The sequence below is a fragment of the Glycine soja genome, chromosome 7, assembly GCF_004193775.1.
Source record: "Glycine soja cultivar W05 chromosome 7, ASM419377v2, whole genome shotgun sequence".
Classification (NCBI taxonomy): domain Eukaryota; kingdom Viridiplantae; phylum Streptophyta; class Magnoliopsida; order Fabales; family Fabaceae; genus Glycine; species Glycine soja.
Window position 1 is genome coordinate 37,548,249 of NC_041008.1, and position 13,654 is coordinate 37,561,902.

Here is a 13,654-nt window from a genome sequence, read left to right on the forward strand (position 1 = left end):
TTGTGTAAACAACAGTAAATCTATGGTACATTGGTTACACTATGTATTTAGTTTGAGGGGAGAATTTTTTCATATCGTAGTAAAATAAAATTAAAGTAAAAGAAATAAGATTTTCACCTCTTTTCATCCGGAAGTTTTCGTGAAAAACTAATTAAAAAAATATTTTTAGAAAATATCATTTCTCAAACATGTTATTTTTTAAAATACATATCAAACATGATTTTTAAAGCTATGATTCTCAGGAAGTCACAAACTTATCTTCTACCAAATGTTCCCTGAGGGAAAATGGACATCATGTGTTGCTGGAAAAATTGAAACCACTGAGCCTGTTCAAGGAGAAGGATTATTCCTTGCCATGGATGTTAGACAAATGATATGGGAATTCAAGAGGGGCTGAATTAAGAATTGGGAAATTTAGCATTCGTAATTTATCATTGCTAGGATTTTCAATTATTTTTTAGACTTAATTACAAATTTTACTATCAAACTTTTATTATTTTATAAATTTTATCATTCAAGTTTTATTTTTTAAAAATTTTATCACTAAAGTTTTTTTTCCATGAATTTTATCATCCAATTTTTAATATTTTTAAAATTTTATCATCTAATTTTTTATTTTTACACATTTTATCACTATATTGATAACAAAATAATGTCATTTTATTTTATCTTTAACTTTTTTCCGTGACTTGTTAGCCGTGATAAAATATGTAAAAATTAAAAACTTGAATGATAAAATTTACAAAAATAAAACTTTGAATAATAAAATCTGTAAAATAATAAAAGTTTAGTACTAAAATTTTCAGACTATTTTTAAAGAAAGGTGATGCATATCAATAAATGACATGACAACCCTCATTTAATTGTAGATTTGATAAAAAGGTTATACTTATACACACCTTTAATTATTATGATTTTCTAAAATTAAGAACACCGCGAAAATAAACAGAAGACGAAATTATAATGCAATCAACAAAGGTGTTGGGATTATCAGATTTGTTAAATTGATTTTGTTCAACTTCAGCTAGGATTCCTAAAATGGGTGTTAAATTGATTCTGTTCCTATCTTTGTCTATCAGATTTGCTAATTTGTTTAAATTCTAATTTCTTAAGCAAATAAACCTTAATTGCTAATTAGGAACCTCAATTTCTTGAGAGAAATTAAGTATGAAGAGATTAGAAATCCCTAAAGATAACAAGTATCCGATGATTATTTCTAAGCACATTGATAAAGCAAATTCCCATTCACAATATGAATGGAAAAATCATTAAAAGATTGATTAAGATTTTGTTTGGATATAGACTGAAAGTGTTTTTGAGAATTTCTCTCCTGAAAAACAAAAGAATTATGTTTCCAGTGGAAAAACTCTAAAAAAAACATCTCTAGCTTGTATCTAACAGGTCCTAAAACAAAAAGCAACGAACACAAAGATCAAGAAGCCAAGTTTCATTAACAATCCCTATTCAAAGATGCATATATTACATTTAAACTCACCTAACTCCAACAAAAAGGAATATAGTCAAACATAGAAACATAAAGGGAAAGGAAAGGAATGAAAACAATCGAGCATCCACTATGTCTTCTTTGCATTGCCATAGAGCTTTGAAAGAAAAAAAAAAAAGTAGTTGAACCTTTTAAAAACAAATTATAACTATCAAATAGCTTCTGCTTTATTTTTAGAATTCTTTTACATTTCAATTTTAACATAACTTTTGAATTGGAGGGCAACCATAACCACACAACACTTGACAAATGATAAGGACCAAACACAAGTTGGTCCCGGATATTTGTATGGCAGCAAAGGTTGTATTCTGGATAACTTGATTGGGAAAATATTTGTATGGCAACAAAAGCTCAATTCCTCTTATATGTGCAGTGCATTATATAGGTTACCCTGATTGGGATTTGGGAACACATGCCTATAGATTCGGTAGACTTTAGTTGTAGGCGACGAATGAAAATTATGCTAAAGTTAAAAGTAGGCATAGTTCAATTACCTTCTTCGGGCATTGCATCATGCTCTTTTTTTTTGTCCCTTCTAAAAGGAAGTGGCTAAATTTAGAGAGAAAAAAAAAAAAAAAAAAGAGACAACAAATTCCTTAGAGTCGCTTCCTTGGTAGAGTTTAATCGAAGAGTTTCCTGCGTATGAAGATAGATTTGTTAATTTTAAAGGATAAATCACTTTCATGCAAACAACAAATATGGAGATGTTAATTTGTAGAATCTCAATATCATGCGAATCACATAATCGAATCTACAATCACATGTCCAAGGGACCAAATCGCTTTCCATTTCAGTCTTCTGACCAAACCTACTGCTATGGGAGGTCCCATGCAATGATTGTCTTCTGCCGAGATTATCGATGGGGCACAGGACAGTAAATTCGGGCAAGTCAGAAAGTTTTGGTTCCAAAGTCTTTAATTTTTCACCACAAGCACCTGGATCAATTAGAGCAAGATTATTTCCTCTTAATAGTATCGGATCCTACTGAAATATGTTCCACTGAAATTCTATTAGAACATCGTTTAGACATAATGAACCAATTCATAGATTCAACCCATTTTAATAAAAAGGTATTACTACATGGTTATTCTTGCAGTACATATTCTGAATTGTTAATTTCTGAAGAATTTTTGTGAATCAAATAAAGTACTGAGATGACAATTACTATAAGATTGACTTTAAATAAGCTTGTGCCTAAACGTAAAGTATACATGTAAAATATATTAATCATTAAATTTTAATAACTTAGAAATAATATATTTATCAATTCACCCCCACTCACTCTACGGGAACTATTTTTAACAGAATAATGATTTTTAAATTCACTTGCGCATTGTGACGCATTTTCTCTTGTCAAATTCATGAAATCCTGTGCATACTAAATGCCAATACTCTTGCGTAATACATATGCACTACACACAGTACAAGTAGCTATCATTTAATCAAAAGAAAGGGAAACGCGCGCACGCACAAAAACAAACCATGATTTGCTGCCTTGATTGCATGCGTCATTGTGATAAAGACAACACGCCCATGTACATCTCAAAAGGTTTGGTTTATATAACAGCTGTCTGGTCTCTGCATTACATCAACGATAATGGCTTACACGTTCCAAATCACAACTCAGATCTCTATACAGCAGCTTTCAACCCTAAACCGCATTATCTATTTAATTATCTATAAGGTCCAAACAAGAAATATGAACATGGAAGGTTTTATGGAAAAAGCACTGTTATGAGTCTTCAAAATGATGATCCGTCTCATCAAAGATCTCCTCCTACACAGAAATATTGACATCAGTAAATCTTTCTACAAGTAAATTAAGTTTTTTTTTTTATCTACAATGTTTCATGAGGGAACAAGATTGTTCAGAATGATCATTAGTAGTTTAATACCTGCAAAAGCTCTTCAATGACATCTTCCATGGTAATAATTCCAACAGCTTCTTCTTCTTCAGGGAGCTTTGGAAGTGGACTTCCATCTATCTCTAAAATATCCGAGTACATATTTTTTGACCATTTTCTGCTCCGAGAACCCCTATTTGATGACTTGTTTGTATTTGGAAAGCTTTTCCACTTGTGGAGTGGCATCTTGGGTTTCAAAGCTTTCTCTTTGGGAGGCTTTTCACCATCAATATCCACCTTAACATCTCTCACCGAGTCTATTTCAGAGGCGAGAGACACACGGAGCATTTTATTAATAAAGAAAATTTCAGTTTCAAAGTTTAAAACTGTTGATAGCATGTTTTTACCATTTGCATTATTTTGGGAAGATTGTTGGTTAGTCTTGTCACACCGTCTGACAACAACAGCCATGTGACTATGGCCCTTCTGAAACTCATTCAAAATGTCATAAAGTGGCATACTTTCTGGAACCCTGTCAACATATGTAACTTCTGTATATGAATTTATGGTCATGAAATTAAGCACAATATAAAACCAATGTGACTTTCCCCATTAAACTGGTAAAACATATACAAGATACCTTGGAATCCTGCGTATGGTTACACTCTTCACGGGTGCTTCATCTTCTGGGTGAACTGTCAATAAATTCTTGACCTAAAATTAAGCAGCATGCATTCAGAAAACCAGAGGTAGTATACAGTCACAAAAATAAAGAACTGAGAAAACATCTATTGAACAAGTAATAGAAAAAAGTATTGAGAAAAGAAAGGAATAGCATCTTCATCAATCATCATACAAAGTTTAGTGATATCTTATAAACCATACAAGTGACGAGATTCCTGATGATCTTAATCTCCCGTGTTTGTGTTACAAAATTGTCACCAAAAGAACCTCTTGTTTTCTGCTAAATAGCCCAAAGTCTTAAATGTGACATACATCCACATTCATTACATCAAAATTAACATGCAACATTTTGGTTTTGACTAATAGTTGATTATCCAATTACTGTTCTCGATAATATTATAAATGACATAGGCATTGAGTTCTACACTTTTTTATACTTGACCATCATGCAGAAAACACTTGAACTAATAGATGGCTTACACAATTTACTGAAGAATAGCATAAATATCACAAGACCTTCTGAATGATACCTTGTGCCAGATAATTAAGTGCTGATTTTGTTTTTAAATTAAGTTAAACCATAGAAGTGTATTTTCTTGCTCACCTTTAAGGAAAGCTCAAATACCCCCAAGCTGAACATAATTTTTTGGTAATTTGTACTCCTATACTGGCTAGAAACCTAGGGAAAAGTTTACCAATTGAACCAAGGAATTCATTATCACTGTTCAAACTAACAAATTAGCTCAGAAACTTTGTTTATATGTCTTCTTGACTCAGTACAGGCCACTAGAATTTCTGACAGAGCTTACTGTAATTCCAGTAAGCATCAGAAAAACGTCCTATTAGTATATTTCATACACCAGGAGCAAGGCATAAAAGTTCATACATACATGGCAACAGCATTCAAACAGGTTAACTTACAAGAAACAAAAAGTTACTCAAACGCTACTAATGGCTCTAAAGAAATGATAAAAGATAAGAACCCCAACAAGAGAAAATCTTCGTTACAGGAGATATTTCTGGGTCAGCAAAAGAAAACACTATCATCTTAGTTGCCATCTTGAAATTAAAAGGAAAAAAAGGGAAACAAAGCAATTTAGGTGAAGCTGTATGTGGTTTTTACAGTAGTTTTTCATCTAATGGAAAATGAATATTCAACATTAAAGGTTTAAAGAGGAAAAAAGGAAAAAGCTTTACCAGTACAAGGCCAATAATGTTTGTAGGCTGCTCATAATAGACTGGGACTCTGCTGTGCCCTTTCTCCAATATTTCATTCATCAGTTCCCTGCTTAGTAATAGGCATTTATTTATACAAATAAAATTTGAATATAACACAAAAGTTAGCTTTCATTTACCAATTATTGAGTACACATTACCTATCAAGCTTTGAATTAATATCAACGGTAAATGTTTCAGATATAGGAGTCATGGCATCACTCGCTGTCTTCTCACTGAGTTCAAGTGCCCCAGCAATGATCGTTGTTTCATCATGTGTCAGTTCCCCCCCTTTTCCAGCCTAATACAATTCAGCCATAAGCAGCAACAACAAACAAACAGAAGCATGAATGTCCGAGCACAGGATTCCAAATAACCAGAAGAGAAGTAGATAAGATAGTCCTTAGTGACATTTCACAGAAACAACATATTTTCATTGAAAAAGAAAAGCTAGAAGAGCAGAATACTTGTGGAATACATAACAAAGGTTTAGCTCAACTACAAGAGCAAATTAATAGCGATAAAAAAACATTATACAATAAAGATAGATGCCATTACTTCAACTAAAAACATCACATTGCTCTGATACAGACCTCATTACCATGCAAATTTACGAGTGTTTTCAACTCAGCTCTACGGAATAGGGCTTCATGTCGATGGCCCAGCAAAAAATCCAACAACTGGAAAACCACATAAAAACACAAAAAGCCAATAAGGAAATGAAAATCAGGACAAAACAAATTAAATCTGCTCCATTTTTAGTAATAAAAATTCTGCTAAATGTATGTCACCTTACTAATTGGAAAGGCAACTGGGAAACATATGCATACAAGCACACGGACAAAGGGAGCCACTGATGCACCAATAGCCAAACCATACCGAGAACAAACTGATTGGGGTATAATCTTCATACAGGTAGACATATGTCAGAGCACTTTCACAGACAACACTAAGCAAGTGAACATTAATATATTCATATTAAATATTTAGACAAATAAATATCAGCCATACATGCATCAATTCAAAGGGTTAGAATCACCATTCAGCAGGACCCTACTAAGGTTATTGGAAAATGATCACTGTAGAAAATCAGATTTACATTATTGAAATTAATTTACGGATAAATAAATCATGATTTAAGTCAAATTTCACCCTTCCATATTCACTGTGTCAAAAGGAATGTGCCAGTACCACCTGCTAAGAGCAAGGTGAGGAGGATGAGACATGCTTTTAGAGTATGTTTTAAATTTTGGTAGAGTTGATTTTGGAAGAATTGTTGATATGCAGAAAGAATTGATTAGTGCTTGGGACTGGTATTTAGATAAAGTAAAATCATTTTTCGGTATAAATGACTAAAAATATACCTTAAATTTAATATATGATAAAGGTTAAAGTTATATTCATTACATTTATCGTAATAGCATCTGAACATTTTTTATTGGCAAACATAACGTTAAAGGAATGAAAAGCTACTGTTTCTCACTTCAACTAGAATCGATTCTGATTAACCAAAAATATCTTTCACAAATGGAAAAAACGTGAACCAAACAAAACGGACTCTATGCTACCAGATTTTTATTCCCGCATTGTTCCAACCTCTAAACAAGCAACACAAGAACTTAATCTGTGACATGAATGTATTTTACTTTAAACATAATAAGGACAGAACTTTCTCACCTCACCAAACAAAAGAATTAATGTCACTGAAATCAGGATAGCGCCCCAAGCAGTAACAAGACCATCAAGAAAAATAGGAAGTGTCTGAAAAAAACAACCATTTAGAATATGAAATCTGTGTGACAACATAAAGACAAGCATATGCTTGTAGCTGTACCTCCATGGCCGCAGCATTGCAAATTAGAAGAGTACATAGCAATAAATGTTGGTTTTTGACAACTGGTAATATCTTCTCTGTCAATACACAAAAAAACAAAACGTCAATTCAAACAGTCAGAGGATCAATACATGAACACTTTCTCCAAAACAGAAAAAAAAAAAAAAAAAGCAATCACGTTCTTTCCGTTTCTACCATGCCAAATGCCGCTTCAATGATGGATAACATTCAGCTAAAGATTTCCTTTATCCATAAAATCTGGATAGCCTACCTCATGATTTTAGTTATTCAAAAACTCCCAAACAAGGTTTTAGAAAAACAGTCTGCAACTATGGTTTCAGCTTCAACGATAAGGTTTTTAGAGTGTCTGTGACCGCAATTGTGACTGCATCAGTCGTATTTGTCCGCAATTTCTCGCAATATCAAGGAACGCGACAGTTTTTTAAAACCTTGTTCCCGAATATCTCCAGAACAGGATTCTAATCATCAACAACTGAACTTAATTTCTTTCCTTCCTTGTTCATTATTGTCATTCATGTGACCAAATGAACCATTACACGGAGTTATCTTGAAAAATCATTTTTAATTGGTTACGAATTCGAAACAATAACAAAAAAAAAAACTACAGTACAGAATCAATTTATTTATTTGTTTTTTTTTTTTCATTACAGTTTAAACAAGAATAGAAAGTTTCGCTAAACAAAATCTGAGGCAAATTTCTTTCTCTGCAATTCCTGGAATTATTACACTTACTTACTCACTCAGAGAGCACTTGTTCTTCTGCTCGAAACACGAGTTTCGTTAGTGAAATAAGAAAAGAACAAAGAGAGAGAGAGAGAGATAGAAGAAGAAGAAGAAAACATACCAGCGTGTTTACGATCCTGAGGAGTGCCGGACTTAGCGAGAACCTCAAGATCAACGAGGCTGAGCGACATGAGGCCCAAGGTGAGGCCCGACATGAGGCCCGCGAACAGCACCAGCAGCACGATTACCACTATGTGAACGAAGAACGCCGTTGAGCAGCATGTGTACTCCACCGCCATTCTCTCTCTCTTTTCTAAGAGCAGTTGTTAGAGAAAGCACGTCATCCACCAGAGCTCCACCGTCGCCATTGTTTCGCCTGAACAACCGAGAAGCACGTGGAGATCTGGTGCCAATTTAAAGAGGAACGTGACGGTGGATTTATTATTTTTTAATTCCCACATTTATTATTAATTGCGTATTATTTGGAAATTGGAAAATGAGGGAAAGAAGTGGTAGATGGATAGAGAGCGGATTCGGACCGAATGAGAAGTGACGGGTGAGATCACAGGATCGCCAAATTTACCCACTCTTCTCTTCTTCTTTTTTATTAGTTTGGTAGTGAAAAAGATTAAATTTATAATCTTTTTTAATCATTTAATTCATTTTATATCTCTCAAGTTATATGTAGTTAATAATAATAAAATTAAATACATATTTTCATGAACCATATTATAAATATTGATTACTAAGTTCTATGATGAAAACTTGACTAATCCCCATGTAGTGAAGTTTGTTTTATCCTAACTATAACTATCATTTTCTGTTAACTAAAACTTGATTGGTCGTGGATCTCCAAAGCGACAATTAGTTATTTTTTTTTATGTGTTTTGGACGTGAATATAAGTTGATACGTGGATTTTGAGAAAACAAATACGCACTAAGAAATCGAAAGGTAATTTCACTAGGACTAACTTATCATGTGTTTAGATTTCCTTCAAGATTCATGTTTATCCACGTCCAAGTTATAACTACAATATGTAGTGTTGAGTTGGATGCACTTATTTGGTTTATAGATACAGTTCCAAATTGGAGGGTGATGTTGGTTAAATAAATAAATAAAATCCTATGGACCCAAATTCTCTCTTAATCATGGTTTTACATTTCACAAAATTCAAAATTGGGATATTACTCACGGAATCTAAATGTAGTTCTATTCATACCAACACGGTGGCATTTAGTCTCTATATTTGATGTTTATTTATTATGTTAATTGTGTAAAGAAATATTTTATTTTGACCCTTACACAAGATTCTATATTTTGGTTGTTATACGTGACACATATTTCATTTTGACCCTTACACAAAAGATTCCATATTTTGGTTTATACTAAACATATCGTTTTTTTTTTAATTTTGTTTTTTATATGTAAAAAGAAATAGTACATTTATAACAATTTTTCGATAAAATGTAAGTTTTTTAAGTAAAGATTGAAATAAAAATCAGTTTAAGATGTAGACACTAAATTTATAATTTAATCTAATAATGATATACCCTTAAAACGAAAATATCAAGAAAGTGTATATATATAAATTTCACGAGTAAAATATGTTTCCAAATTTGTGCTCGAGGCTATAATAATTCATTAATTCTGGAAAATGTAAAACTAAAGGCAATTATTTTGGTAATTTTCAAATCTGGTCCAAAAGTACTTCATCTTTTTTAATAAAAATGTATTTCATAATTTTTTTCTTAGAGAAAAGTATTTCATATTAATTACTTGACATGTTATAAATATATTATATTATTAATTGAGTGATATAGTAGTATAAATTGTATATATAAGAATTTTCCCAAAACAAAACAGTAAAACTCAGAACTCAGAAGTACAGAGCGTTTCAAGAAGAAAAGACAAACTTGAGAATAAGACATCTCTAAGCAAGTGGTTTTTTTTTTTTTACAATGACATTCTTATAAAATATTTAATATAATATAATTTATCCACGAATAAATCTTTATCATGCATATAGTGAGAATAGAATTCACTTTCTTAATAGAATTCACTTTCTTATAAAATATGAGTATGTTCGCTATGTTTGGCATTTAATTTTAAATTTTCTTACAATATCTTTATATTAATTCTCCTACTTTCTATATACGGTATTAGATCTATTTTATAATTAAGGCATTAAGTATTTTAATTTTTAATAAGATAATACGAGGATTTGTAAGAAGATTAACAAGAAAATATATTTTTTCACTGCAAATAAAATATATTTTTACATTAAATAGTTTTATTTGTATATTCGAAAGGGAAAAGTTACTCATAATTATTTTTTAATAAGCATTAATTAGCATTTTTAACCCACCATGCCATTGTTAGGTCATATTCAAAAACTATTGGATCCTTGTTCTAAACGAATTAACACCAACAAGTTAGGTAGGTTATTTGTGGTCTAGGATTTTTCGATGTTGATAATTGATTATTACTATAACACAATTTAACTTTACGCAAATCTATGTAAGCGGTGTGTTATAAGAATTATATTATAGTTAAATTAGTTTCATTGAAAACTAAAAAGTTAGTTGTTAGTTAAAAGTTGAAAATTAACTTATTAAATTATAAATGTTTATTAAATTATAAATGTTTAATAAAATTAATTTTTAAAGTAGTTGAAAAATATAAAATAATAAAATTATGATTTATTTTAAAAAAAATAATAAAAAAATAAATAAATGTATTGAGGATAAAAATAAAAAAATATGTATAAAAAATTAAATTCTAAAAATTACTTTAAGCCGCATTTTAAAAAATGTTAAAATCTATTATTTAAAAATACTTATTTATTGAATAATTAAATAAACTTTTCAACTAATAAAAAAAGTTAAAAATTAATTCAAATACATTATCCAACATAACCCTTAAATGTTTTGGAGTCGACTTTAACTTAGGGTGAGTTTGAAAAAAAATTCAAATTATGTTCATAGAAGAAGAAAATAAAATATTTTAATTTTTGTTTAAATTAAAATTAACTTATACACTTTAACTTTTATTTGAAAAATTTACTCAACTAACTCCTCTATAAACGTCTAAAAAAATAAAACTTATAAACCAATTGATTTAATTAAAAATATTTTGATAAAATTAACTGATAAATTAACAGATAAATGTCAAATGACATGAAAAATATATTTAATATTTCTAATATTTAAATTTATTTTTAATACTTATCATCTTATAAATTAGGACAATAATTTTGTAAAAGAATAGTAAAAATTTGGTGATTTACTTTAAAATCAAAATTTTAATAAACTGATATTGTCTTAAATACAAATCTCCCTTTTTAAAAACATATAATTAAATTAAATAAGCTACTAGTAGTCTAGTAAGGATAAAGTTGAAGTGAAAAAAGCTAGCCAGTAGTTTATAAGTTTTTTTAAAGTAATTTATGAAAAATAAACTATTAAAATAATCTTGTATCTAAATAAACTTATTTGATCAAATTAATGAAAGAAGCTTATAAGTTTCTAAAAAACCTTACCAAATACACAAAACTTTATAATTTTACAATGACAAATTTAGGGAACAAGGGTGGCCTCCTTAGCTTTATTTGAAAAAAAAAATATTCATTATAGAACGATAAAATAATTTTGTTACTCAATTACAAATTATTATATATAATACATTTGTTGATTTTTGTAATAAAACTTGTACATATTTAAACTCCTGTTGTCAATTAATTAATAAGGTAATAATATATATATTAGTTGCTGGAATGAATTGCAGCTGCGCAATCAAGTGGAAGACCCCGTATGTAATGTGCAATCTTCCCAACAAATATTTCCATACTGGTAAGCTCAAATGTAACTGTGTATTCTTTGGTGATTTAAATCGTATTGGAGTTAGTATATGCATTAGAGATCATTTGAGTCATGTTATTGCCACAAAAATAAATTGGAAAACGCCTTGGCTTCAAGTATTGGAGGGTGAAGCTTGTTGCCTGTTGTATGCTATAAAGTTTGAATATCTTCCAAACCAAGATATTCATTTTGATTGATAACTTTAATTTGTATGTGCAATAAAAACAATAAGTTATTTATTGTAAAAAAAAAAAAGCAAAAAGAGTTATATAATATTTTATATTTTTTCACATTTTATCTATTAAATAACTATTATTATCAAATTCTAAATTTAACAGATACAATGTGAAAAAAGTCAGACTTTGGTAATGCTTTTTGTGATACAATCATTTTTCTTTTTAAAATATCATCTAAGTCACAATATATAGATATAATATTTTGAAAATGTATACATTAACGGATTGGGTATTTGAGCTTGCAAATTTAAAAACAAAAACCGTTAGCTGAAAAAAATGGTTTAAACAAATTAAGTTCTACTTAAACACTGTACCAAAAAAAAGTTATACTTAAACAACAATAAAATTTGAGCTAAAACACTTCAATTTATTTTTAGAGATCAATTTAGGTTCGTGATCGAGAGCTACCTATAGCGATGAACACTCCTATGGCCCTATCATCTTAATTCCACATCTAATTCTAAGAGTTTACTTATATAGGGAGATTTTTTTCATGAGGGTATGTAAAGAGGGGGCGAAAGAAGGGAAATTAATATCAAATGAGATAAAATGATAAAATTTTGAATTAATATTTAAAAAAGGATTTTGAATTAATATCAAATGACATAAAATTTAAATTAATATCTAAAAAAGGATTTTGATTTAAAAGTCGTATTACGACTTTTTTTTTCATTTAGTATTTTTTAAATTTTTTTAATACAACTTTAAAATTATAAAGGAGTTTTTTTATTATTAAAGTCGTAAAAAATATATTTTTTAATATGATTTTAAAGTTATGGGAATATTTTTTAAAAAATCGTAAATTATTTATGCCTTCAAATTGTTAACAATTTTTATTTTAATTATTTAAGAAATTAATGTATTTTTTTAGTTTTATTTAATATTTTTTATATCACTGCTAGTTCCATTGCATTGCAACGTCACTAGGCAAAACATATTCGTATATTGGGTCATTTGTCCCTTTCTCACGTTACCTGACCACATATGACCATGCGCTTAGGAGGAGTTACAAATGAACAGTATACTTTTAGTGACTGGCTTTCAAACTATTGAGTATTGTGGCACACTGGACTTTTCCTCAGTGCTCCCTAAACTCATGTAGCTTAATTATATTATAAAGGGTTAGATAAAAAACAATTTGCAAATTAACTTTGGCTTCAGATATGATGATTCGTATTTTAATGAAGAATATATATACCCCACGTAAATTTTGTTAGTGAATTATTATATATATATATATATATATATATATAATTGTTAAAATGCCACTTTAGAACATGGTGGAAGGTTAGTTTGTCGCGTAGGAAAATAGATATATACGGTGTGAAACTAAGAAAGAAATAAGATAACAATACTCAATAACGTTTAGCCATGTTCTAAACAGGTGATAAAACCTATGCGACATATTCAAATCAACATAGCGGAAGCAAAATTGGATTGATTCACATGTCTCTCGCTATAGCACGCAACTGTTTCTGACTTTCTAAATCCTTCTCACTCAAAATTCAATGTATTTTTGAGATAGAAAATACGCTTGTACCATTAAAGTCTTTAGTCTTCACATATCCATTATCATCATCTTGGTTTAATTCTTCCCTTGGCTTTGTTTGGATTCCAGTCAACGGAACTAGCAGGGGTTTTAATTTTGTGAGTGGTCACCTGGCATATAAATGGTGTTGTGATTGCTAGCAGACGCACATTTGTTGGTATTAGATTACGAAGGTTTCTTTGGTCA

At 29.9% G+C, this 13,654-nt stretch overlaps 1 protein-coding gene across 1 annotated transcript; it reads right to left on the reverse strand.

Annotated features, from left to right (window-relative positions):
• Nucleotides 1-2,972: 2,972 nt before the first annotated feature.
• Nucleotides 2,973-8,232, reverse strand: LOC114419447 (DUF21 domain-containing protein At2g14520-like). Its single transcript, XM_028385115.1, has 11 exons — nt 7,947-8,232; nt 7,082-7,158; nt 6,925-7,008; nt 6,039-6,152; nt 5,841-5,927; nt 5,409-5,548; nt 5,230-5,317; nt 3,989-4,062; nt 3,756-3,880; nt 3,400-3,665; nt 2,973-3,281 (listed from the first exon to the last, which is right to left on the reverse strand). Exons 1-11 carry the CDS (start codon nt 8,122-8,124, stop codon nt 3,237-3,239), a joined length of 1,278 nt encoding a protein of 425 aa, XP_028240916.1. The 5' UTR covers nt 8,125-8,232; the 3' UTR covers nt 2,973-3,236.
• Between the last annotated feature and the right edge of the window lie 5,422 nt (nt 8,233-13,654).

Excerpts from the sequence above, each read along its gene's own strand:
- LOC114419447 (XM_028385115.1), bottom strand. The coding sequence starts at position 8,124 with ATGGCGGTGGAGTACACATGCTGCTCAACGGCGTTCTTCGTTCACATA. Across the intron at positions 5,928-6,038 it reads TTGCCTTTCCAATTAGTAAG|TTGTTGGATTTTTTGCTGGG; the intron begins GTGACATACATT and ends GTGGTTTTCCAG. Across the intron at positions 3,282-3,399 it reads TCATTGAAGAGCTTTTGCAG|GAGGAGATCTTTGATGAGAC; the intron begins GTATTAAACTAC and ends ATTTCTGTGTAG.